General features: G+C 52.5%; 8 protein-coding genes across 8 annotated transcripts; 3 read left to right on the top strand and 5 right to left on the bottom strand.

Annotated features, from left to right (window-relative positions):
• Window positions 1–416: 416 nt before the first annotated feature.
• On the bottom strand, window positions 417–2,564 carry J4E88_005319 (uncharacterized protein; the record flags this gene model as incomplete). The annotated part of the gene is made up of 3 exons (XM_049398959.1): window positions 417–803; window positions 857–1,765; window positions 2,262–2,564. The coding sequence occupies 3 exons, from the start codon at window positions 2,562–2,564 to the stop codon at window positions 417–419; spliced, it is 1,599 nt and encodes a 532-aa protein (XP_049255639.1).
• Window positions 2,565–3,869: 1,305 nt separating this feature from the next.
• Window positions 3,870–4,409, top strand: J4E88_005318 (uncharacterized protein; the record flags this gene model as incomplete). Its single annotated transcript, XM_049398958.1, has 3 exons — window positions 3,870–3,876; window positions 4,003–4,322; window positions 4,359–4,409. 3 exons carry the CDS (start codon window positions 3,870–3,872, stop codon window positions 4,407–4,409), a joined length of 378 nt encoding a protein of 125 aa, XP_049255638.1.
• Window positions 4,410–5,965: 1,556 nt separating this feature from the next.
• On the bottom strand, window positions 5,966–6,565 carry J4E88_005317 (uncharacterized protein; the record flags this gene model as incomplete). Its single annotated transcript, XM_049398957.1, has 2 exons — window positions 5,966–6,242; window positions 6,291–6,565. The coding sequence occupies 2 exons, from the start codon at window positions 6,563–6,565 to the stop codon at window positions 5,966–5,968; spliced, it is 552 nt and encodes a 183-aa protein (XP_049255637.1).
• A 1,062-nt stretch (window positions 6,566–7,627) lies between these two features.
• Window positions 7,628–8,219, top strand: J4E88_005316 (uncharacterized protein; the record flags this gene model as incomplete). The annotated part of the gene is made up of 1 exon (XM_049398956.1): window positions 7,628–8,219. A coding segment is annotated over one exon (592 nt), but the record flags the coding sequence as incomplete, so codon positions are not given.
• Window positions 8,220–10,368: 2,149 nt separating this feature from the next.
• On the top strand, window positions 10,369–12,735 carry J4E88_005315 (uncharacterized protein; the record flags this gene model as incomplete). The annotated part of the gene is made up of 2 exons (XM_049398955.1): window positions 10,369–10,507; window positions 10,556–12,735. The coding sequence occupies 2 exons, from the start codon at window positions 10,369–10,371 to the stop codon at window positions 12,733–12,735; spliced, it is 2,319 nt and encodes a 772-aa protein (XP_049255635.1).
• A 952-nt stretch (window positions 12,736–13,687) lies between these two features.
• On the bottom strand, window positions 13,688–14,473 carry J4E88_005314 (uncharacterized protein; the record flags this gene model as incomplete). The annotated part of the gene is made up of 1 exon (XM_049398954.1): window positions 13,688–14,473. The coding sequence occupies one exon, from the start codon at window positions 14,471–14,473 to the stop codon at window positions 13,688–13,690; it is 786 nt and encodes a 261-aa protein (XP_049255634.1).
• Window positions 14,474–15,832: 1,359 nt separating this feature from the next.
• On the bottom strand, window positions 15,833–16,581 carry J4E88_005313 (uncharacterized protein; the record flags this gene model as incomplete). Its single annotated transcript, XM_049398953.1, has 2 exons — window positions 15,833–15,944; window positions 15,992–16,581. The coding sequence occupies 2 exons, from the start codon at window positions 16,579–16,581 to the stop codon at window positions 15,833–15,835; spliced, it is 702 nt and encodes a 233-aa protein (XP_049255633.1).
• A 3,985-nt stretch (window positions 16,582–20,566) lies between these two features.
• J4E88_005312 (uncharacterized protein) lies at window positions 20,567–22,977 on the bottom strand (the record flags this gene model as incomplete). Its single annotated transcript, XM_049398952.1, has 5 exons — window positions 20,567–21,154; window positions 21,209–21,347; window positions 21,809–22,288; window positions 22,341–22,475; window positions 22,526–22,977. 5 exons carry the CDS (start codon window positions 22,975–22,977, stop codon window positions 20,567–20,569), a joined length of 1,794 nt encoding a protein of 597 aa, XP_049255632.1.
• Window positions 22,978–24,467: the final 1,490 nt, after the last annotated feature.

The raw sequence follows: 24,467 nt of genomic DNA, 5'->3' as shown, positions 1-24,467 counted from the left end.
CACCGGCAGCGGAAGGTTAAGCCTCCGCTCTGGACGAATTTACTCAAAGTCGTCCATCTACCTACCACGAGGGTGCCTCAAGGGCCGAATGCGCGTCGGGTACATGTGAAGATGTGTGCTATTATCATATACAGGTCTAACGCCCGCGGTATCATACCGCCTCGCAGTTTATGCCCTGCGTCTATGCTCAAACTCTGTTCATTACATATTCGCCCAAGAAGCTCATCGGCCTGATGTCCATCTTCCTGTCAACATGATGCTTGCTCAACGCGCTGTTTGCGACGCTCCACATATCCAAAATGATGTGCCAACCCAGAACGCCATGCATGAACGTGGTGCAAGCAACCGCAACGCCTCCCTATGTGTCACTGGTCTCGAATACAAGTCCGTCTCTATACGCTGACGTATGAGTGTTTCTACATCTCTTGAGGGGTCAGCCAGGTGGCTTCGACGCAACCTTCGTAAAACTCTCTCTGGCCATTTTGTCCCTCGACACCAAAGCCCATGTCGCGGAGCTTTCCGGTGTCCCAGCCACTGACGAACTCGCCTTGACCGCCGTTTTCTCGGTCGACAGCATCGCCAAGCTTGATGTAGTCGGCGTGACGACAGACGGTCTGCGAGTAAGACCATTGGAGGCAGTTGCCGTCATTAGCGCACTCTGAACCGCACGAGCCGGCGTTGCGATGTGCGGGACGATCGTTCGGCACGGGCGCTTGCGAAAGGTTATCCCACCATTCTTTCGATGGACCCTGTGATAGGAAGCCGTGGGTATAAGAGAGGAACGAGGAGTAGGTGAATGGTTTCTATGACGTGATATTAGTCAGGTAGCTTGGGTTGGAGCTGAGGAAATGCTTACCGTGTTGTACGGCCGTGTCCTTTCCCACCTCCACAAGTCTTCCATCTGCTGTGGCTTGAGCTGGTGCAGCGAGAGCATTGGCACGCACCACTTGTCGCGTGTGGTGGTCACATCTTTGAGCTTGTCGCTAGCAAAAGTAGGGTACATGGGCTCGAGCTTGTGGCCGGTCGCGTTCTGGATGGCGTAGGCAAGGACAGCGTCGCCGCGCTGCTCCTCCTTGACCCAATTCTCGTATCGGACGCCTAGTCGGTTTTCGCGGGGGATCTCGGTGGAGCCAGGAGTCTTGCCTGGGATAAGTTGCTTGACAAGGCCCTGGGAGAGGACGATTCCTGCGCCGCCATAGGCAAAGTGGCGGCCTTCAGAGCCCTTGTGCGCCTCGCCAAGGTAATGTGGCTGCGAGGCGTCAAGCTGGCTGAGCAGGCGGAAGAGCGTGTCCCAGAAGAAGTAAACGTCCGACTCAATGAAGACAAACCACTTGGCTGCGGGGTTGGTCATGTATGCCTTGTCTACCATGGGCAGATACTTGAAGCGATCGAGCTTGAAGGACCGCTGCTGCTCCTTGACCGTCTCGCCGCCCTCGTGTGCCTTCTTGTGCTCGACGTAGATTTGGAAGTCGACGTTGTCCTTCTGGTAGCTCTTGGGAAGCTCTGCGAGGATGTCGATGACATGGCGGTCTCCCAATCGCTCCTCCCGGTCGCCCACGATGATCAGATTCGTGATGCAGCTCGATACCGTGCTCAGGTGTGCTTTCGTCTCATGTGCCCCGTCCGATGCGACCTTGAGGACAACCTGCACCTCTTCCAGTAGCTTGGTAGGGAAATTCTGGCAGTAGTCGAGCTCGATTGAATTGGCGGCTTTGGTTTCGAGGGGCGGGAAATACGACTTTGTCTTCGCTTTGTGTACGGGCGCCTGGGGATGTGACCCTCGCCGGTGCGAGAGTGTGTATGCAAAAAAGAAAAGAAGGAGGCCGGGGAAGAGAAATCTCCATGGCCGCCGTGCCAAACGGCCAGCCAGCGGTTTCAGCATGTTGCCGTCGCTGCGGCCGTGGGGGATAGGCGGTCGCTAGGGGCCCGGGGAGTCGCCGGTGATAGGAAGCGATGCTATGAGGAGGAAGGTGCGATGGGCAGGTGGGCGACGTCACCGTGGCACATTGAGCAGGCGGTGGGTGTTGGGTGGATGTGGAGGTGTCGACGACGATGATGGCGCATTGGCCCTGAACCGCCGTCCTGCGCGACTTGCGAATCCAGCCCGGCTCCCTGACACGCGAACCCGCTAGCCGCCGGCGCTTGGCCTTCCCCTTGTGTCTTGGTGCTCCAACACTCCAACCACCTGCAAACCTCAGTTCTTTCATCATCCTTCACCCGTTATTGCTATGCGCGACATCGCCATGCATGTTAGGTGCAACAGTGTCGACATCTACAGCGGGCATGTAAAATGCTGGCGATGGTGTGTCCGCCATTCTCATCGACTTCCTGGAAGAGTGGGAGCTATCCGTATCCGTCCAGTGGAATGACCGCTCTTCAAACTGGTTGTACTCTGGGTCGTCCTCCACGTCGGACCAGTTTGGTAAGTTTTCCATGTCAAAGTCATCCGTGTCTTCGTGGTCGGTTCTTGGAATACTTTCTGGGTGTATCGAGAGGCCAATCGATTCCAGGAATAGATCACATGAGTCGGCCGATCGTGTTGTGAAGGAAGGCGCGCGCTCCATGTCCGCAGCTCCACGCTGCCGAGTTGCGTGTTCCCGCTCGACGAGTTGCGCCGAAGAACACGCGAACGACCATGCTGAGACGCTCTCTTGACTGGCAAGGCTAAGCGTTACTGCGTCCGCTTGTGATTCGATGTCTATCTCCGAAGAATAGAGACTCGGCCTTTCCTGTATGGCGCATCGATCGTGTCGACATTCGTCTCCAGTACGGTTGCGTTCAATCCTGTTCTCCGGGCCACACACGAAAGACCTACTCAAGTCCCTAGTCATACTAGCAAGGCTCATAGTCTTTGGTCGCGCGACGCTTCGTGGAAGACGCCGATCGTCTTCCTCAGATTGTTTTCCCGCAGCAAAAGACGAAGACAGCGTCAGTCTCTGGCCAATGATGCGCAGTTCGTCCAGCGGTAGCCTGTGTACGAAACGCAATATCGCAACATTGACTTGGAGACCTGCGTACGCATTCAAATCGCTTATACGCTGATTGACCGTATCCTTTCTCGGAGCGTTGTCGATGGACGCTCCACCCCGCTTCACTGTCTCGGGGCATGTGCGGTCGATTGGTGCGATCGGTGGTGTAGACGGCGACGTTCGCGCTTCGTTGTGGGACGTTGCTCGGGTTTCTATTGTCGAGGTAGATTTGCTGTCGGTGTCGTGTTGCGCCAGAGAAGAGAAAGGGCTTGATTCGCGCGACCTTATGGACTCGCCACGCGCTTTAAAAATGGGGATCGACAGTCGACGACTTAGCGAACGAAAGAATTGCTTGACTTTGCCCATCGGTAAGCTTGATATTCGCGACTTAATCATAGCGCTGGTTGAAGAGTAAAGCGTTGCAGTAAATTCGAGTGTTTACGGCGTAGCATAGGAGATCGATTGCCATAGCGCATTTGCGGCTTCTTTCACAAGTCCGGCGCAACTTTCGCTCGGAAGACCTTTGCCGTTCGTACCTGGATTCACCGGCCGTCGTCAATACATACGACAGCTGTCTTGCCACGACCTTCCGCTTCACGAGCACCTCGTCGCAATACCACATCCGAAGCTACGCAGTGTATCGAAATAAAGGCGTGGGAGAGGAAACACAAGGGGAACGATGGTGTTGGAAAATAGCTTCGTACGATTTCCCAATACTCACAGCGGCGATGTGACTCGCGTGAGGTATATAATGTGTATTCCGTTACTACACTACTCCTCAACCCGAAGACTATACTTTGATATCACTACCACTGACCCAGCCGCCAGCAACATATCCACCTTACTCAGCAACCAAAGCATCGCACATAAGTAATCGAAATACAGCTATCATACCTGAAAATGAGGTGTCAGCTTCTTTCTACCTCGCTCCTCCTGAGCCTCGTCCTCGCTGCACCACTCGCAGAGCCAGCCAATCTCGTACAGCGAGCTGACAAGCGATCCTGTTCATCAAAACCCCACCCAACTCTAGAAGACTTCCACAAGGCAGCAAAGAAGTGGTGCGACGACCACGTCCGCGCCGACGCTCCCAATCCTCCTCTCCTTCCCAAACCCGTCATCGACCCTCACAACAAGCCCATCATGCCGCCTCTCACCGCCGACTATACCTTCAAGCTGCCCAATCCCGACAAGAAGAAGCCTGACATTTCTCTCGCTGTGACCTTTGAGATTCACGGATTTGCGCCTATTCAGCGTGATGATTGTTACCTTGGGTTTGGCATGCAAAACGGCTGGGATAATGGGCGGAAGAACGATGGAAAGGTGCAGGAGGAGGAACAAATTGAGAAGGGTAATGTATGTACGGGCCCAGGTGGGAAGACACTGGTTCAGGGTTGGGATCAGTCGGTGGGTTGGAATAGTTACGGTGTTAGCTTTAAGTGAAAGTAGGAAGGTCTCGTCTCATAGTTGTCACGGGCGTGTAAAGGAGGGTGTTTCTAGTGTCTTGTATCAATTATTCTACAATGGCTTGGCGGGTACGTCCCAGCAACGCTATTCGATCTCGCTGCCATTGATATGCCCGGGAGGTCGTCGTTAAGACCTGCAACAACATTTGATCTAATCAAGTGCTGTCATAGGTATATATCCTCTCCTGACCGACCTCTCCGACCACCACAAACCAGTATAAAGTCTCCAAGCCCCTACCTTACACCTCCGCGCGACATGGTGATCACTCCGTAGTCGGCTGAAGCCTCGGGATAATGGAGGGCGTAGGTTCAGATGACTGCTTGACGTCGTCGTGGTCCTCCAAGGTCACTTCCCGAAAGCCAATGTCGCTAAGCATCAAGGCGCAGTGGGCGATGCGACATGTTACGAGCTAGCTCAATGGCGGGTGCGACATTAGACATCCGGTGCTAGAAAGTTCGCAATGACGTACGTAGAGTATCGGTTATTCTCTCTCGCCTTCGACAGGGTTATTTCTCGTTCACTTCGCCGTCATCTACGCTGCCTATTACTTAGGCCATAAATGTCACGTGCGTCCTGGGGCGCTAAGCGCCTAGTGGATCTACCTATCTATATCAGCTCGGTCTGCCCCTCTAACTCGCTCTTTTCTTCTCTAACTGTCATTACTGCCTTCTCCACAGCTCATCGGCTTGGGCTCACTTTAAGGGATTCTCTTACTGATGAGTCACTTCGGATCACATATCAAGGTTTCACGGGATCTTGAGTGCTTCGTTGTGCTGGGGGCATGTGCGAGGAACTGACCAAGCTTCTTGGAACGTTCGCCAGAGATTCATACTTCGATTCGGGTCTGACAGTCCGATCGGAATCTCGCCCGCAGTGCAGTTCATTTCTCAGGTTAGTTCTCACGGGAACTTACACGCCTCAATTGGTGGGCAAGTCTGATGTGCGATTTGTCGTTTGTACGCAAGCGATGAGTTGATACACGGGCTTGTTCATCTCCGGTCGCCTGCAGCTCTGGTGTCAGCCATGAGTATGCATCGCGGGATGGACCATTTTCATTGAGTACCTTTCCCTAGCGGCGAGGCTTGAGGAAGATGAATACATCTTTACCTGATACGTGGAAAGTAGCTTTCGCATTAAAGAAATGGGATGGGTTGATTATTAACCACTGACGTCAGATACTGTGCGAAGATACCATCAGGATAAGCGAAATCCCTTCGTCACTCCAAACTGCATAATAGATGATGAGTGCAACATTGAATCATTAGTATACCAGGTTCACATGCAACGTAAGCTTTTGTGGACACATCGTTTTATTCGTCGAGGTTTACGGCGACAGTGTTGCCTCATAGCGGCGACATCAACATGTCTACTCACTCCCTGTACATCCAAAGTTTCCTGTATTGATACACGCGGATTTACTTATCCTTCATCATCCGTCTAATTCGCCGCCTTGGTGAGCACCCTTATTCGTTAGTGAGGTCGTCCTGTAATAGATGGGAAGCTGAACTTACGAAGTGGTGGTCTCACTGTTTTTAGGGGAGAGCGCCAAACACCGAGTCGAGAAGAGCATGTAGTTTCTCATCCATCTCAGCTTTACCCTGAGCGAGTTCAGCTTTAGCCTGAGCGAGCTCCTCCTGGAGCCTAGCGAGCTCTGTCGAAAGAGCGTCTCGACGGACTTCCGTGGCGTCATTCCTCGCACGTTCTTCGCGGGCCACGCTCTCGATGTCCTTGCGCCAGACACGCATAGCGCGACCTCTACGCCTGAGCTCTCCTAACTTAGCGCGTAGCTCGTCGGCGTTGAGAAGCGAGCTACAAGGTTAGACATGACCGTAGTACAGGACTACAGGGGGTACTTACTCGTCTTGCCCGAACAGAAAACCGTCTGGTAGATCCAGCTGGGCGAGGTAAAAGCGAACCTTCTCCTCGTGGGTGGCCTTGGGATCTGGAACGCTCAAGTCGTCGAACTCGCAGGCATCTGCATGCGGAGAGTCGGGCTGAGCTGGCGAAGCCGGTCGAGCGCGTGGAGGGGAGTGCGAGCCGGACATGGTCGTGATGATCTTGGTCAAAGACGAAATCGACGAGATTGTGACAGTTGGTGTGAGAAAAACAAACTGTTGTCGCAAGGCAGACATGGGAAGTGGATCCAAGCGCTACTAGGCTACACTAGCTCGCGCGGTGAGTGACCGGGTGCGGTGCGTATACTCATAGAGTCACGTGCCTTCGTGAATACCTAGGTAGGTAGTCTCCACTTGGCTATACCAACCCGGCGGATTATCATCTTGAGGTTACCGAGTGAGCTTTGCTGTCAAGATAAACATCGCTTGTGGCGATCAGGCGCGACGACTCCAGGGATGGCAGGGCGCCTCATTGCGCTCACGATCTCTTATGTAGACCGCCAGGCCGAAGTATCGCCTAGTCGTCGATCGTGGAGGAACGACACATCGTATGCCGAGGCGACGTTTGGAGTGGGTATCTTGCGTTGATAATCCGGTGAGATCCTCCTGGGGTGATTCTGAATGTACAAACAGACACCATGTACATGGTTGTGGACTGCATCTTGTCATTGAGGTATCGTGGTTGAGTACCATTCCGACGAACCGCCATGGCAAACCATTGTTATCGACTTACTAACCCACTAATGTACACATCTGAAGTATCCCGCGAAGACTTTAAGCTCGAGTGCGAAGCCCGGAAGACTGCATCTTGTGATTAGTAGAGGTGGTGTCTTCGGTGTGGTTGGTAAGCTTCCGGCTATTCCTGCCAATCAGAACGGCCCCGCTTCCGGTACTGAGGTAGCCTACATCATCACCAGTTGACATCGCCTTTCCTATGTGCGCACGAAATCTCTTCAGCAGCATTCGACGCCACTTCGTCTCGAAATCTCATCGCAAATCCAAACTCGAACAGAAGACACTTAGTATGGCAAACACCAGCGAGTTGCGTTTCCACCAATATCCCACTATGCGTCTGGTAATGGTCAACTGACAGATGCAGTCTAGTACGACTAGCACAGAGACTCGTTCGAGATGGACCTTGCAGGATAGAGCATACAGCACGTCGCGTACGGGGCCTTCTCAACGGAAGTTATGCGTTCGATACGCTGAATGCGCATCATGTTTGGGAACTTGAGTTGCGTTACCCACAGTATGGACGGCTTCCTCATCCGTATGCGCTTGCTGTGCTGAACATACCAGATATTTCGTACCCGTTTCAAGCTTCACTCCCCACGCCAAGCTATCGCGAGGCTCCGCTGTAGACGGCACAGATGGTGGCGCGCACCTAGCGAGTCTTACAGTCGGCAATCGCAGTAGCAATCGCATCCTCATCTTCAACACCGGCAAGCTCAAAGATCTCGTAAAAGTCGACTTCCGAGCTGTTGACCAATGGTTCGAAGAAGACATGGAGATATATGGCCATCCCAAAGATCCCTACAAGCGCATCGACATTTTACCTTCTTCTCGAAACGTCAGGGTAGCTATCGACGGCGTTACACTTGCTGAAAGCTCGAGTGCCTTGTTCCTCCTGGAGACTACACTGAGGACTAGGCATTATTTGCCGCCCACGAGCGTCAACTGGGAGTATCTCACACCGAGCGACACGCTGACATTGTGTCCGTATAAGGGTCGCGCGGAGTATTACAACGTTAGCGTTGGCGGCAAGCTGTATCGGGATCTTGTATGGTACTATAGATACCCGACCGCGGAGAGCGCGCCTATTGCCGGACACATGTGCTTCTATAACGAGAGAGTGGAGGTTTATGTTGATGGCGTGAAGGAGACGCCTTGATAGCGGCTGTCCACAGTCTGCCAATACGTACAATGTAGATACCTCGCCAATACCTACCCGATCTTTCATGCTGCACGCTGAGTGTTGAAGGAGGTTGTGTACGTGACGCGACACCGCATACAGGGCGTTGATGGCTTGGAGTCTGTAGTTGCGACGAAGCTGAACCCATTCTTGCCTTGTCCGACTCTTCTATTCGCCTGCACCCTCCCATACCTCTCAGGGGTCGGAAATCTGAAGCCTACCACATGCATCCCTGAGCCAAGATGTGATGAGCCGTGAATGGAAACAGGAGAATTTATTGCTGTACGGCGCAGCTGATGCACGGGAGTCACCTTGCCCGTTACGTGTATATTCCAGCTGATAAGTCGGCGAACATCCGGACAGCTATACAGGTGGCCATATCCTGTTGCTGGCTATTGCGGTTGCTGGCGAGCTGTCGATATACACGGAAGACGGAAAGAAGCCTCCAATATGTCAACATCATTGACAGAACATGTAAGGTTGCCTGGAGAGCAATGACCGGGTGAACCACGGATCGCAGATCGAGATGAAGATTCGTTATGGTCGGTGCTGTCGGAGCGCGCCAGCCTTGCAAGTGCAGCGAGTGGAGCAATAGTCTCTCCGCCCAGCTACCGTCCGAAAAGCAAACACTAGTCATGTAAAGCCAAGACATATCCCGGCGTGATTCCGATATCTCCAGTGCTAACTGCTTCGAGGCGTGTCTGTTAAACGCGAAACAATCCGGAGCGGCTGGATGGCGCGACGCCTTGGCAGGGGAACCGAGGGGGAGATTGCAGCTGCAACGCCACATGGTCAGCATTCAGGTGCGGAATCCAGCGGCAATTTGGGCATCGCATTCTATACTGGCAGGCATGGTGCAAGTGTTGTGTTGCGAGAGCGTGGAGTGTTGGGGTGAAGATGGCAGGCCTGACTTCTTCGAGTGCCGTCAATCTCCGCCGTGCTTCCGACTCGCAGCAAGCGGCATGAACCCCATCCTACCAGCATCACCGGTGCATCCCACCACAACAGGAAAAAAACTGTGCGCTGTCCCACTTCGTATATGCATCCTTACTCAGGCCATTTTGCTTTCATGTCATGGAATGCTGACGGCGATAGACACCACCGCTTGAGGTTGTGGTATCTACAAAGATCCGCAACGTTGCGTGCATCTTGGTCTAGAACTGCGAAAACTGTTCTTTTTCTCGTGGATTTTCTTTGATTCTGTCGATTGACCCAAGCTGCAGGCTCTGTCACGGCAGTGGCAATGCTCGTTTGCGTAGGGCGTAGTTCCTTTTCTCCTAGAGGTGGCGCACGCCGTCGCTCGGTTCCTGCAGCCACCAGCAAACTATCATCACTCCACCCCGCTGTTGTCTTTGCACGGCACACTCGGCATAGGTAATGGCCAAGTACGCCTTCGCACTCTTCGCGAGGCCAAGTATTGGCCTTCGTATCTTGGAGGATGTCTTTCGTTGCGTTGAGCCTGAGGCGCGGACTAGAATTGCAGTAAACTTGGTTGTTTCAGCCGAGCCCGAACCAAATTCAGTGCGCGGAGAGTTTCTGGATTCCTGCCTCATGGACTATGGACGTCATAGCAATAACCTACGCGATCAACGCCGCAGCACAAATATCGCAAAGGAACGATGGGGGGCGCACCGTTGACCGGTCGTAACAGTGTATACCCACTATGAGTAGCGATGATTACCATACAATGGGACGCCGTGCTCCACAAACGCCTAGAAAACGATGTATCGAGTTCAGGGGTCGCCATGTCCTAGCCGCTCCCCGAGCCGAAGAGTAAGCCGACCTATCCTTGATACAGCACAAGCGCTCCGGTGATCTACCAACGCCCAGGTTCTGCTGACCCGAAATAGACCGTGTGGCCCTACTATAGTAGAAGCGACAGGGCTGCTGCGCGAAGACGTGCATGCCGAGGCCACTAGACTAATCTCGCTCGTGTCAGGTCTCGCGCCGCCGCGTCGGGGAGAAAGATATATCTAGGGAGAGTCTGCGCCTGGGAAGATCTTCACGAGTTATCGCCTGTCACTCATCGCCCTTACCGTCAACTCGGGGTGCAGAGACTCATCACTCTTGGAGGTCATAGACTTCCGTACATTCGCTTTTGCAACACACTCGCTTTATTACGCTTAACATGCGTGTCACTACTCTAATAGGCCTTCTGGCCGGACTTGCCAGCCAGACTGTCAACGCAGCCTGCAGCGCACCCCTCAAGATCGACGACTTCTCTAAGAAGGCTTCCAATCAGAACAGCTTGGGCGAGTGGACCAGTGGTAGGTCCTGTTGAAGTCCTGCACAAGAAGAAGGGCTAACCAGCGCAGATGATGGATCCATGTCCTCGATCTCGGCCAGCGGCGGTGTCCTGTCTTTCAAGCCCAAGGCAGGTTCCTACTTTTACGAGACCTTCCCTTGCCAGGCAGCTAGCTCCAATGGATACAACTCCATCAGCTTCCAGATGAAGGGACCTGCCGGTGGCTCCGCGACCCTCGAGATCCAGACCAAAACCAGCTGCTCGGCTACGACGTACTCTTCCAAGTACGTTTCGATCTCTGGATTGACTGGCAGCACCCAGACCATCAACATCCCTCTGTCTCAGTTCTCCGGTGCCAACGCCAATGCTGTTACCGGTTTCGTTTGGGCTGGATTTTCTTCCACCACCGACACATGGCAGATGAGCAACATCGCCTTTGGTTGCGGCAGCAGTGCTGGTGGCAGCACCTCCGTCTCCGCAACTAGGGTAGCTACCACCTCGAGCTCCTCGGTCCGCAGCACCATGACAACTATCTCGTCTCCCACGGCCTCAGCTGGAACCTGCTCTCCTTTGTTGATCGATGACTGGATTTCTCAATCGCGTCTGACTTTCTTGTTCTACAACGCCATGGGATACCCTACCTCTGATGATGCTTCCATGACTTCCATCACCGTTGGAAAGCCGTCTACTAACCACGTCGAGTTCGTTCCCAAGGCCGACTCGTACTTCTACACCCAGTTCCCTTGCGTCGACGCGAAGAAGAACAAATACACCGGTATTTCTCTGCGCATCAAGGCTCCTAAGGGCGCAACCCTGTCCGTTCAGCTCGACTCTTCGGACAACTGTGACGCGACCAACCCCAAGTCCACCTACGCGTCCGCAACTGACCTTGGATGGACTTTCGATGGAATTGAGAAGCTGTACACCATTCCCTTCAGCAAGTTCGCCGGCCTCAACACCGAGAAGCTTACCACTATCCTCTTTTCCGGATTCTCTGGTACCACTTCCTTCGGTCCCATGGCCTTCTACTGCGGCAACTCTGGAGAATACGTTGTGCCTCCTACCTCTGCCGACCCCGGCGCCTCTGCTACCGTTCCCGCTCCTAGCAACCCATCAGCTACCGGCCTCGTGATTGACAAGTTCGCCAACGCCAACACCAACGCCATGGGCAACTGGCACGGTGGTGACGAGGGCATGTCTCTTCAGTACGCCGGCGGCAAGCTCATCATCAAGTCTCCTGATGCCGACTACTCCTACTACACCCAGGTGTCTGGTGGCTGTGCCGACTTCACCAAGTACAAGGGATCTTACCTCCACATTGCTTACACCGGTACCACTGCCTTCACTGTCGCTTTCCAGCAACACAACAGCCAGTGCAACACCGAGATCGCACCCTTCCCTGAGACTTGGGATTCCGCTGAGGCCGGCCGCTACGCCAAGAACGGACACATCTACATCCCCATTAGCCACTTCAACATCAACCTTTCTCGTGTCGTCGGCTTCGCGCTCAAGGGCTTCCACAGCACTGAGTCCGTCACCCTCTCCGTCATCGAGATTGTCTCCTCCGTCCCCGCCGGTACTACCATTCCCAAGAAGGACGAAACTGGTGACCTAGTCTTCGCATGCAAGCGCCCCAACTCTTTCGCTTTCGCCATCGACGACGGTCAACCCGACCTCGCCCAGGAAGTCCTCAAGATCATCCGCGAGGAGGACGTCAAGGTCACCTTCTTCACCGTCGGCGCTCCCCTTCTCGACGCTTCCACCAACCTGACCAACGTCTACAAGGAGATGATGTCCGCGGGTCACCAGCTCGCCCTCCACTCCTTCACCCACCCTAAGATGGAGGGTCTCCCTGACTACGCATCCATCGACTGGGAATACAACGAGGACGTCAAGGCCATGAAGTCGCAATTCAACGGATTGACCTCCACCTACTTCCGTCCTCCCTTCGGTACCGAGGGTGCCCGCATGCGCTCGCGTCTCACAAAGGCCGTCGGCAACACCGCCAAGATTGTCAACTGGAGCGTCGACGTCGAGGACTGGTTGTGGGCTGAGACCGACACCCCTGAGCAGCAGAAGGTTGCTTTCCAGCGTGACGTCGACAAGGGTGGTAACCTTGTGGTTCTCCACTACCTCTACCCTAGCACTGTCAGCTACCTTAGGGAGTTCATTCAGATCGCCAAGGCTACTGGCAAGCAGCTTATGCGTGTCGATCAGTGCATGATGGACCCTAACGCTCCTCCGCTATAGATCCGATCATGTAGTTTTAATTGAGTTGATGAGAGGATGATACCCGAAGGTGCGAGTTGTTGTAGAATAGAGACTCGTTTAGCATGTCTTGTTAATCGTAATTCAATCTCTGAGAACCATTCATAAGAGCATTCAGCACATTGTGACCATCTTCCCGATCTACCGCAGAAGGACTATGCTAGATCAAAGCTTGGAGGCATCTCGGGAGAAACTGATTGTGCTGAGGGCCGATAAGCGGCATAAAGATTACGATGCCTCTTCCTTTTACCATAAGCACTTTATCGTGATAGGCCCGATTGGTGTGAAACTACGTCTCAGGTCCTGTGAGTAATCACGCACACAAATCAAAGTTTCCTCAAGCGTTTAGTAACCACCTTGACACATCTTGACAGCTCTCCATCAAATGTGCTTTGCGTGATTAGTATCTTCGAAACCTCCTGGGTAGGCGCAGGCATATAGGGCCATGCATATTGCGATTCCCGCTACAACAAACGCTGGGAACCTTGGAATGCATTCCCTCGAAAACCAATTGTACGAAACACGATGTCCGATGTACGACGGCCGATCACGGGCTGTATGCTGGATAGTCCTAGGAAAAGGCACAAGTCGATGATGGAGTGACGTCACTGTCCGCTGAAAACTTCCTAGCGCCGAAGCGACCGGAACTCACGTGTCGTCAGCATGATGGTCGAGTGCAAGCGCATACCGCACTATCCTTCCTGCCTACATCCTCGACATTCGCCAAAGGCTTCTCATCGGCATGCGGTCATCTTCTCGTGTTGAGTATGCGGAGGCGCGTCTTCGGACCGTTGGCGGTGACGGCTTACCTTTGTATTTTCCCTATAGGCACACACACGGCACAAGTTATGGTGTCTATTGAGTAATGACAAATGAACTATCTTTGTAAGCGCGCAGCCTCAAGGGCCATCAGGTTTCGTCTATCAATGCTTACCTAGGTACTTGTCCACGGGTTCGTCCAACACCACTCTGGTAAGCTTGTAGGATCCCACTCCCTCACCCTGGTTGCCTCAAACTCTCCCTTCTCGTCCCTACGAAACACAAACCTTGGCTTTCTCACATATCTCCCGAGATAGGCTTCCATGAACTCATACATTTCCAGCTCAATCAGCAGCGGTAGCTGCTGATGGTCTAGCTCCAGATACAGATATCTCGTCAAATTCTTCAGGACCCATGACGACACAGCCCAGAGACCCGGTTTTGTAGTCTTGTAGTGGATGGCATGGTAGATCAGCGAGTCGAGATAGGTAGTAAGATTCGGGACCAAAATGGGACTTGGGTGGCTTGCGCTTCTGCCGCGCGGTAAGCCGGGGAAAAAGATGGCGGGGGGATGCGCCCCAAGAGGCGAATCTGGCACCTTCGTATCTGGATGCACACGAGGACCATACCACCATCCATCCTCTCGGTGCAGAGCTGGATGCCAAGTCTCTTCGAAGAGGATAGGCTGCCAACAGTACACGTCGGGGACTTCGATAGTGATGCAGCTATCTATATCCATATGGTATGCGGTGTCGGACCAAAGAGCTAGGTAGCGGAACTCGTCTTCGTTTTCGATGGAGGTTTGCCGGAGAACGATATCGGCGTCGCAATTCGATACTGGGTCATTGCCAAAAATATCTTCTGGATCTTCGTTGAGTGTCCATCTTGACGTGGCTAAAAGATCCGATGCGACGGCTTCCAGCGTGTTGTGGCGGATGAGAATTTCGCACACATCTGTCATGGTTCCGGCAGACCCCATCCATCGTTGTGCCGCGCATCCAACGAGTAGGAAAGGATGTCGATGCAATGCCAAAATGTCCAGAACGTGGTCGAGGCTGCCCTTCTCGGTTGCGACTGCCTTTGGCGCTAGATAGCCGGTGGTTTCTGTTTCGTTACGATTCATCGTGTGATTACGTTGTGATGAAGTGGTTGAAGTTGGATGTGATGAGAACGATAGAAGAAGGAGGAGTGAGTTGTACGATCTAAGTAGATATTCTTGTATTACGGTAACCTGCGGACGAATGCGCCGAAGAACCGTGGAACCGAGGAGTCAGAACGCTGCGCTGAGATGCTAGCCAACCAATATGCTACGGAAGCGGGTAGCTTTGTCACGAGAGGTCTATCACTGGCGTGCATGCACTGACGCGCAATTCTTAGAACAATACTCAAATGCCCAAGATTCAGGGTAATCTCGAAGGAGATATCGTCCGAGCGCATCGCATTCTCTTGTATTGATGCTATGCTATGTAATGTATCCGACGCCAACGCCTTCCCCTCCAGGGCTTACTGTTCTTATGTTTGTCCAAAAAGCTGCCGAAGTCACACGACGAGATATACACAATGTCGGCGGATGCCAACGTCACATCTCAAGATCGTTACACGTCAGCCCCGTGCAGTTATACTCCACCTAGGTTTGGATGGTGGATCCGGATATGATCCTCCAAGCGAAGTACTCATAGGACACCCAAACGCTTACGCAGCTGCAGCCTATACTGAACACATGGAGTCATGGCAACACAAAGGAAGAGTATAAACGCTAGGCGCAACAGCGTACAGCGAGTTTTATGACAAATTGTAATGACAAGAGAGCGGCCTAAGGCCGTGAAAGGGATGACAAGCGTGATGAACATTCCAATCACAGTCTCTCCTCTCCTGACCGGCACCTCTATCCATCGCAAACCAGTATAAAGCCTCTAAAACCTCTATCTTTCTTCCAGGCGACGCGGTAACTCGGAACCTGTCAATTGCGGGGGTATAGAAGCGGGACCGGCAACCTGGGTGATGTGCGTTTGAGGTACCAAAGAAGCTTCCGGAAATCCATCATCGGGGTGAGCCAAGCCACAGTTCATCTTAAGACACACTCCCTGTAGAGCCAGACGTGCTTCGTCAGTATAGGTCTCATATGCATTTAGTACGGTCCGAACTGACCTCATCGTAGTTGCCGCATTTCATGCGTATGCAGGGAGATCCTCGGGACGCGCAAGCCGGGCAAGTGTGGCTGTTGTTGCAGTGTCGGATCGTCTTGTTGCGGAAACATTCGACGCAGGCGACAATCTTTTCCTTGCGGCGTTTCGGGAGTGTGAACGTGTTCTGGGTTTCTCTAGCCACTCGTTAGCAGGGAGGTCAGACTGAAGGTGATGAAGTCGTACTCAGCTCCGTCGAGCTCTCCGAAGGGGCGCTTTTTGACCATGCTCTGGATGGGTGCGGTCAATCTGGAGTGAGTCAGTAGATGAAGGCTGAATTTCAGATGTAGACTTACGCCATCTCCGACTTGGACTCCGCCTTGAGCGAGACAAGCTTCGCTTCGTACTCGTTGCGCATCGTCATTTCGAACTCCGCCTTGGATAATACAAGCTTCTCTTCGTACTCGTTGCGCATCGCGATCTCAAACTCCGCCTTGGACGAGACGAGCGTCTCTTCGTACTCACAGCGCATCCCCATCTTCTGATCCGTCAGGTTCTTGACGGAAGTCCTCAACTCTGCGCACTCGCCCTCAGCCTTCGAAAGCTTGTGTTCTGCAGCTATCGCCTGACCAAGAAGATCTGCACAGCGCTGGTGGGCGTCTGCAGCTGTGAGGCGTGTGGATATGTCTGACTCTTCCACCGCCTTGAGACGCCTCGCGAAATCTTCTGCCTTGTTGTACTCTTCGATCTTCCGATTGGCAGTGAAGATAGTGGAGCGCTGCTCGCGGTTCTCCGCGTTCAATCGGTTGACATCCCGGTAAGCAGCTCGAAGATCGTCGCGCAGCTTCGCAATCTCAACCCCTTGTTTCTGGGCTACTGGAAGGATGTCTATCAGGGTAATGGTGTTGATGTTGGTACCGCCTGCGTCTCCGATGCTGTTGGCCATGGTGTCGGCTGACGGTTGCTGATATAACTGACTGGGTAGCCCTGGAGGTGTTCACTGCTGGGGTCGGGCCACTACCTAGGTAGAAAGATTGTAAGACAGAGACGAGCGGACGGTCGGCAGAAATCGGTATGACTCACTATAACAAGAAGGCGTATTGCCTGTTTCGATATTTTCAAAGCGCTCACTCACCGTCACCGTCCCCGGTCCGTCACTGACCGTAGCGCTTGATATCACGTGACGCTAGCGTGCCAAGCCACTCGATCAATATACAATCTCGCCTAGTCCCTGCCACCTTTCTCTTTCTTCAACGACTCGCGCCGCCTTTTCCACAATTGATCTGCTTGAGAGCGCACTGTGATTACATTCTATGTGACGCAGTGTGACCCTCCCTCGAACAAGTACCCTTTGGATCGTACTGCCTTCCTTGGGGGCTTCGTTTGTTGCGCTAACGGTTGTGCGTTGAGCTTGCTTCCAGTGATTCTTTTTGGACGCTGGAACAAGCTCGCTATCGAGATCAATGCATTGATCTAAGGTCCGACAACCGAAGACGATGTACTCACCGCGGTTCGTTTTGATTCACTGACACGCTTGAAGGGCGTCGAGATTAGTGCAACTCACGGCGTTGATGGCTTGTCCACGGCGTTGATGGTTGCATGGTCTTGAATGTCTTTCCTTCGGGCGCAGGTCTATGGCTCCGGTGGTCGGGCTTGAGCCAGCTTGCGTTACGATAGGATCGAACTGGGGGCTAGTGTCTTTTCATCGAACTATCTTCTTTATGGAGATACTTGAGGAAGAATTCTGAAGTCATCAATTGTGTTAGCGAGTGCTAAGATACCTAGTTCTCATTTAGCATGATGCGCCTCGCGTTATTACTATTTTGTGAGTTTCCGTTCTATCAGTCTCTTAACAATGATACGCAATATATTCTCTTAATGCACGAACAACGTACATGCCATAACGTCGTGCTAATCACGTTCGTTCAACGTCGATGGATGTTGACCAGCGTGATGGTACACGAATTCAAACGCTCTTTCCGCGAGATCCAGGCCGGACAGCTCTAACTACCCAGGTGGGCTAGTGGATGTTTGACAAGGTGCGGCGCGAGATAGGAACGAACGGGGCCCAGACCGGCAGTCGATGTCGATGCAAAACTGTTGGCGCAACAACTTCACTGCATCGAATTTCACAGCTTTGACTATGGTAACACCCGTTTAGGGGTTTATCTCGGAGTATCTCGACTTTCCATCAAGACCTTATTGGTTCGATGATTATGGCTACCTAGGGCAACGTACATGAACTATTGACAAAATCCCTGTCAAAATTCCTGTCTAGTGAGATTTTGGGTGAACGCTTTGCGCTTTAACTGGTTCCGAACCCTGATTTTCCGGGGAACCGCCGATGAAAAGGTTCCCTAGCGGATTACTCCAAACGCGCATCCCAGCCTCCCGAGGTCGCGACGTGTCTGCAATCTCCCAACATGGATATATGTACATGTATCGTCGTTTCTCATCTTTTGTTTGTACCAAACTAATCAGCACTGGTATCTCCTTTGCTGTTACACCCTACCTGTTACCCTTATCTACACCTCTGATCTCTCCGCTCCCACCCCGCGCCGATGGACGATGATGTAGTCATGTCTTGGGATGACCCACATCAAACCGCCCTCGATCTTGCAACATTACCTACCGAAATACTTGACAAGATCTTTGGGTATCTTCAACCGAGTATTCAGCTGTTCAACTTGCCGAAACGTTGCGACGCGGGATGGCTCATCGACAACGACGACGACCGTGCGAAGAGAAAGGGCTTACATAGTCTTTGCCGGACAACAAAACGACTTCGAAAGAGTGCGACACCTCTACTCTACAGGAATATACATATCGTGGGCTGGAGGGAAGAAAGAAAGATCAGGCTAGAGCAAATGGGCGTACCGCCATACACACGAGTGCCATACGAGTTACAAATGGACGAAGCGGCGCTCGTTCGCCAATTGACAAGACTTCTTCGAACAATCAGCATGCGTCGAGAGTTGGCCGAATGCATCCAAGTTATACGTTGTAACCAATCACTAGCTCGAAGACTCAAAGAAGATGGAATGGAGGAACAACAGGAAGATATGGTGCTAGCGATGGGGGAAGCGATCGATGAAGGCCTACCAACCATAGTGCAGGGTCTGTTCGATCCTATTGCAGCAGGTCTTTGGGATCGCGAGTTCCAGGGGACCCCAGAGAAAGCACAGATGACGCTCTTGCTTCGGTTGAGTCCGAACGTATCAGAGCTGACTCTCAATACCTATAACGGGTCTCTGAGCCGGATTCTTGGTCTTGAACTTGGATCAAGCAAACCCGGTCATCTCGCGAAACTTGCTACGATCAACATCATCACAGACCATTTTATTCTCAATGATGAACATGATGGAATACGCTGTTTGTTTCCGGAGCCGGAGTTATACGATGAGCGTATCGCGACTTTTCGGTATCTTCCAGCTTTGGAACATTACCGTCACCACCATCCTTACGACATACATCGCGCCCTTCTCGGCCGCGAGGCTTTACGACTTCCTGTCGAAGGAGATGGGCTCCGAAATCTCAGCACTCTTCATCTTGTCGACTGCAGTCTATCGATGGAACAGATTATCATGACCATACGACCGTGCTGCCGACTAGTGGAGTTTCGCTTCAGTTTGTTCCATCTAACTGCCTATGAAGAACATGACGATACAGACCGGGTTTTGGATTTCGGTGGTATATGCGAAGCGCTTCTCCAAAGCAAGAACACAATGCGATATCTATCACTATCGATGAGACAAGCTGGTGGCGGGCCACCCCAAAGCTGTACCACTCTCGCAGTCGGTACCCTCAACAAGTTCACGAAGCTACAAACTCTATTAGTTCCCGCTATCATCCTTACAGAATCGCCTATCACGATAACTTACACCCCGGAAGAAGTTGAATGGGATCCAACTCAGCATTTCCAACTTCGGATAGTCGAGAGCTTGCCCACTTCGATCACCCTGTTGGGTCTCGGCAATGAGCATCTTTCGCGCCCTCGCGATGGCAGTTGGCACCTAGAACTCACAGACGAGGCCAATAAACAGTTGGCAATGGGGATTGGAAGACTACTCGACCTTCGAGCAGTATGTATTCTACATGCAGCCCAGCCGGATATCGTGTATATCCCGGACCTTTGGGATGCCTGTTTGCAAAAGAATATTGAATACGTGGTACAGGACAGCCTGGAGGGTGACGAGATTCTACTCAAGCATTATGAGATCAATCATTAGCATGGATGTGTAAATAGTTGTTTCATCGTCCGTCGCATGCTGCTTTCCCTTTCCTTGTATGTCGTAAAAGGGTCGCGTTTGTCAATGTATTTACTACACTAATAGCGCGCGGTTTATCGATATTGCGTGGTACTCGCCGTAAGAGCACTTATTCTCGGGCGTCCATCACAAAGAAATGCTTATCTCATCGAGGCCCAAAGACAGGTCGAATGGGTGAAGTGTCGATATTTGGCAACCTTGCAGCTACAGATGTCATCGCATAATTTTGACACATGCCTTTCGGAGGAACATCGAAGGGAAACGAGCTCTCTGTGTCACCGCACGGCACATTCGAACTGTGTCTAATCACTTACTTTGCTTTGCCATATCAGAAGCACAAGGAGTCCTTACGGCGGCAACGGTTGAGGACTAAGTGCTAGACAATGTAATGATCATCCCAGGGTTGATGGACATTACCTAGATAACCCGCTTCGCCCAGCTTGTGGCGTTCCTGTATGTGTGGGAAAAGACACATATTGCGCAGGTACGGAATGGTCATGCATTCGATCTAATAGCAACTTTTCAAATAACTGGAATCGCTGCATGTTCCATTATCTTTACGTAAAGAGACACCCTTATGAACTACCATCGCTTCCATGCTATGGACCTTCTGTTTCTCAGGTCCAGTACCCCACCCGTTCTGGCCAATCGTAATTCATGTCTCTAGTTTTCACCGACAGATGGAAGAGGGCATTGCCTGCTGCAATTCGGGCAATAGAAGTATGTGCAACCTGCCTTGCGCATACCGGCTGCGTCAATGTTCTGGTTGGCCTGGCAGCCAATACACCAACCAGCTGTTAATGCATATAGTGCGTTACGCTGTAAGTTCAGCGCAACGTCTGCGGCGAAGGTGGGATGCGCAAGCAGCAACTGCTCAAAGTCCTTCGTCTTGACGAGATAACGGTACTTTTCGAAGACAACGGAAGTTATGAGACGTCCCATAGCCCCATCGACGTTGACCTCGGTACCGTAGTGAGCGTGGATTGCAGTGATGAGCATGTCTAGGTCTTTGACAGCTTCTATAAGTACAGCCTTCACATCTTCTGCAGCTGGCTCGTAGAGCTTGACAACGTCGTACTTGTCAGCGATAGCGTGCACGCCGATTGGAACAAGCACACGCTTGCTCTTGTCATCGCCTGCGAGCTTCGCGATCTCGTGTTTGTCGTACTCGTTGGTGTAGATGAACTTGAGAAAGAACTCAAAGTGATCGGGATCGTCCTCGTGTAGTTCCATGATGCCTTCTGATGCTTCCTGTAGATCGTTAGTATTCTCCTTCCACACAGCTCTAGATATCTGCCAACCTACCTTGAAGTTGCCAGTGAAGGCGTTGAGAAAGTAATCGGACTCCAGACATAGCACAGCCTTATGCGCATAGTACTCGCGCGTATGACCTTCGTGGATTTGCTTGATCTTGACGTCGGATAGCGCGGGGTTGTTGAAGAGCCTGAGATCACGTCAGTACCCATTTAGGGCTAGAGGAGCGAGCATGCCTGGCTTGTGACCTACTTAGCAGCCGATCGCTTTGATTCAGACATATCGAAGACCTCGCGAACAAAGCGGATTGCAGTGCGAGTTTGCAACAATAATAGAGCAGTGAGGTTGGCGCGAGTAAACAAGGTCGCTGCATGTGCACTTGAGCAAATCGGGTTAGAGGATGGTATCGCGGTGTGAACGCGGCAGGCTACCCCGCCAATGACGGACCCAATGAAACGCGGAAGGTTGAAAAATAGGAAGAGGACGGGCAACAGATATTCAATAGAAAGTATAAGTAAAGACGGCCAAATCGGCCAGGGCAGCCAATAGATTATTGGATTAACTGGATCAGCCTCAGCAGATAACATCTACATGTTGTCTCCAGTAGACTGTTTACCTCAAGGCGCACCGTTGATCTGGCAGCATGCTCACAAATCGTCAATGAGCGGGCTGAGACCCTGCGCAGTACCAATCCTAACTTCATAAAAGTCCCTTCGCCTCTCAACGTGACCACGGTCTGCCATAAACTCAGCAAACGCAGGCGCATCCGTACCGGGCTGTTGCAGGATCGTCTCGGCGCCTTCTGGTGCTGGGATATCCTCGCGAACGCTCCAGCCACGGCTAGATTGGTTCTCGTCGCTGAGCATGAAGCTGTGGAGTAGCTTTGCGCCTTCAGGGTGGGGTGCTTTCTTTAAGATTGCGCCGGTCTGAGCCCAAGAGACGAATTTGGCGTCGCTGGGGAGCGCGTACTTGACTGGTGGTCGGTCTGCGAATGAGTAACCCGAGCTAAAGGTCACCGCGCTGCTGCTGTTGGAAGCCTTGATGAGCGTGCCGGGAGTTGCGGTACCGCGCACCCAGCGGGGGTTGTTGGCGAGCAGGGCGTTGAACCATTCCTCACCGAGCTCTTCGATGCTGCGCAAGTCGTTAGCCTATTCATTTATGATGGTCGGAGGGCAGAACGTACATCAGTTCGAACTGGTACAAGACGGCATCATCGTCGTTGGGGTAGGTCAGAACGATCTTGTCCTTGTATTCAGGCTTCGTGAAGTCTTGGTACGAAGTTGGCATCGTGCTTGTCTTGTTCATGTTGGCAGAAATGCTATTGTTGTTTAGTACGTATCCATGAAGGTACCAGTAAGAGGGTCATACCCCCAGTCAAAAATAAGCAGTCCACTGTAGGCCGCTTCGGCGTCCTTGAACACGGGATAGATCTTGTCGAAGTTCAATGGTGCGTAGTTCATCAAAGCGCCCTGCTTCTTCCATCGTGGGTAGTCGTGAAGCGTCTGCAGGATGATGCTATCGACGTAAACATTGTCGGCAGCCAATTGTGCGTCAAGGTTGACATCATGGTACTTCGACAGGTCGACGGTGACATTGAGTGTCATGTTAGGGAACCGTGCCTCAAAGGCACTCTTCAGACTGTTCTGCTGAGTCTTCTCATCGCCGCCATGCCAAAGAGTGACAACGCCACCTTCTGCCAAAGCTGCCTGGTAGATTTCATCGAGGCTGCGCGTCTCCTGCTCGAAGTTTGTAGTGTTTGGCAAAGAGGCTGCCCAAGAAATCCCGGCAAAAAGTGCCAAGCTAGAGTATTCGAAGCGCATGGTGGCTGATTCCGGTCGATTAGCTGTAATAGAGGCGCAGTTGTTTCATCAGCCATCGAGGTATTGCACATCTTATATCGGCGACTACTAATCACAGACCCACGCGCTACAGATGCTATCGCTACAGATTGATTACGATCATTGCTTCCACTTCCGATTCCGACTCGGGCCTTTAGAACTTGTTTAGCGGAGAAGAAGGAGGCTGAGACTTCACTGGAGTTACGCGGCCTCCAGACAGAATGAACGACATTGTACTAGAGGATCAAGGCGCACGCTTCCAACGGTGTCAGGAGCTGCAAGCACCCGAAAGTAAGATGGTTGGCACGCGTAGTCTGTTCGATGCAGCATCTTCAGGAAAGTGTTGCGAAATCGACGCTTTTCTTTGGCAGGGACCGTGCGGGTGTTGTGGGACTGAGTACGAACGCGCTCCCAATCCGTATGGTCTACGGCCGTATCAGAATGAAGCTTTGTCGCGTCGATTCAGGGCTTCCAAGAATGAGAGGGCGAGTGGGCCTCGTAGAAGGAGAAGACGGGTAAACTTCGGGTTGAAACAGGTCAACGGTGGTCATGATTGAGTGCTGAGCTGACACGGGAGCGGCTCTAATCCAGGAGAAATGTGGGCGGGCACAGACTTGTAGATGGAGAAGGCTGGTCACGTTGACGCTTCGCCTGTTTTGGTAAGGCGCGTCCCCCCTTATCGCCTGCCCCCGGCAATCGGCACCGTCATCCACGCCTTCGCCCTGGACCGAGTGAAGATATGCCGTCGCAACAAACATCACCGCCACTGCTAGCGGAATCCAAGAATGGACCGAAGCCTGAGAAATACACCCGATGGACAATGATACAGAAAGTTCTCCGCAGGAACCGCCTGCCAAAAAGCAACGAACACTAGCTTGCCAGCGATGTCGCTATCGGAAACAGAAGTGCGAAGACAGCCGCCCGTGCCAGAATTGTGTCAAAGGGGACGAGGAATGCCTTCCTACGCAGCCAGCGCCTCGGCCGCATGTTGAGAGCGAATATGTGCGCATTCTGGAAGAGCGTGTTGCTGAGCTTGAGGCTCGAGACCCGCAGCAGAGCCTTGATCATCTAGCAAGAACCCAGAACAGGCCTGATCACGACATAAATGACACGTCCCCAGCAAGCAGCGACTTGCCGGGTGATGGGATCACAGGGGGAGCAGTTGCTCATTCGATTCGACAAACCCTGCCGCCGCGGCGGTCATCTATGCTTTCCGGCTCATCTTCGGGTTATGCAATAGCTTCGGGCACAGATGATGAACCTGACTTGAATCATCTCATCTTTGGGCTTATCGCATCACCTTCAGCGCAGTTTCCAGCTCCCGATGCTTCTCGTACCCCAACAACCGCACGACCGGCACAGGTCGAAGTGCATAGCGCGCACACACTGTTGACCAGCATCTCTCCGGAACTCGAAGAATCATTGCTCAACGCATATCGCGAACGCGCTCAAGCCCAGTATCCCTTTTTCCA

This window comes from Alternaria novae-zelandiae, assembly GCF_023758075.1.
Source record: "Alternaria novae-zelandiae strain BMP 2774 chromosome Unknown scaffold_9, whole genome shotgun sequence".
Classification (NCBI taxonomy): Eukaryota; Fungi; Ascomycota; class Dothideomycetes; order Pleosporales; family Pleosporaceae; genus Alternaria; species Alternaria novae-zelandiae.
This window is presented reverse-complemented; position numbering and strand designations above follow the sequence as displayed.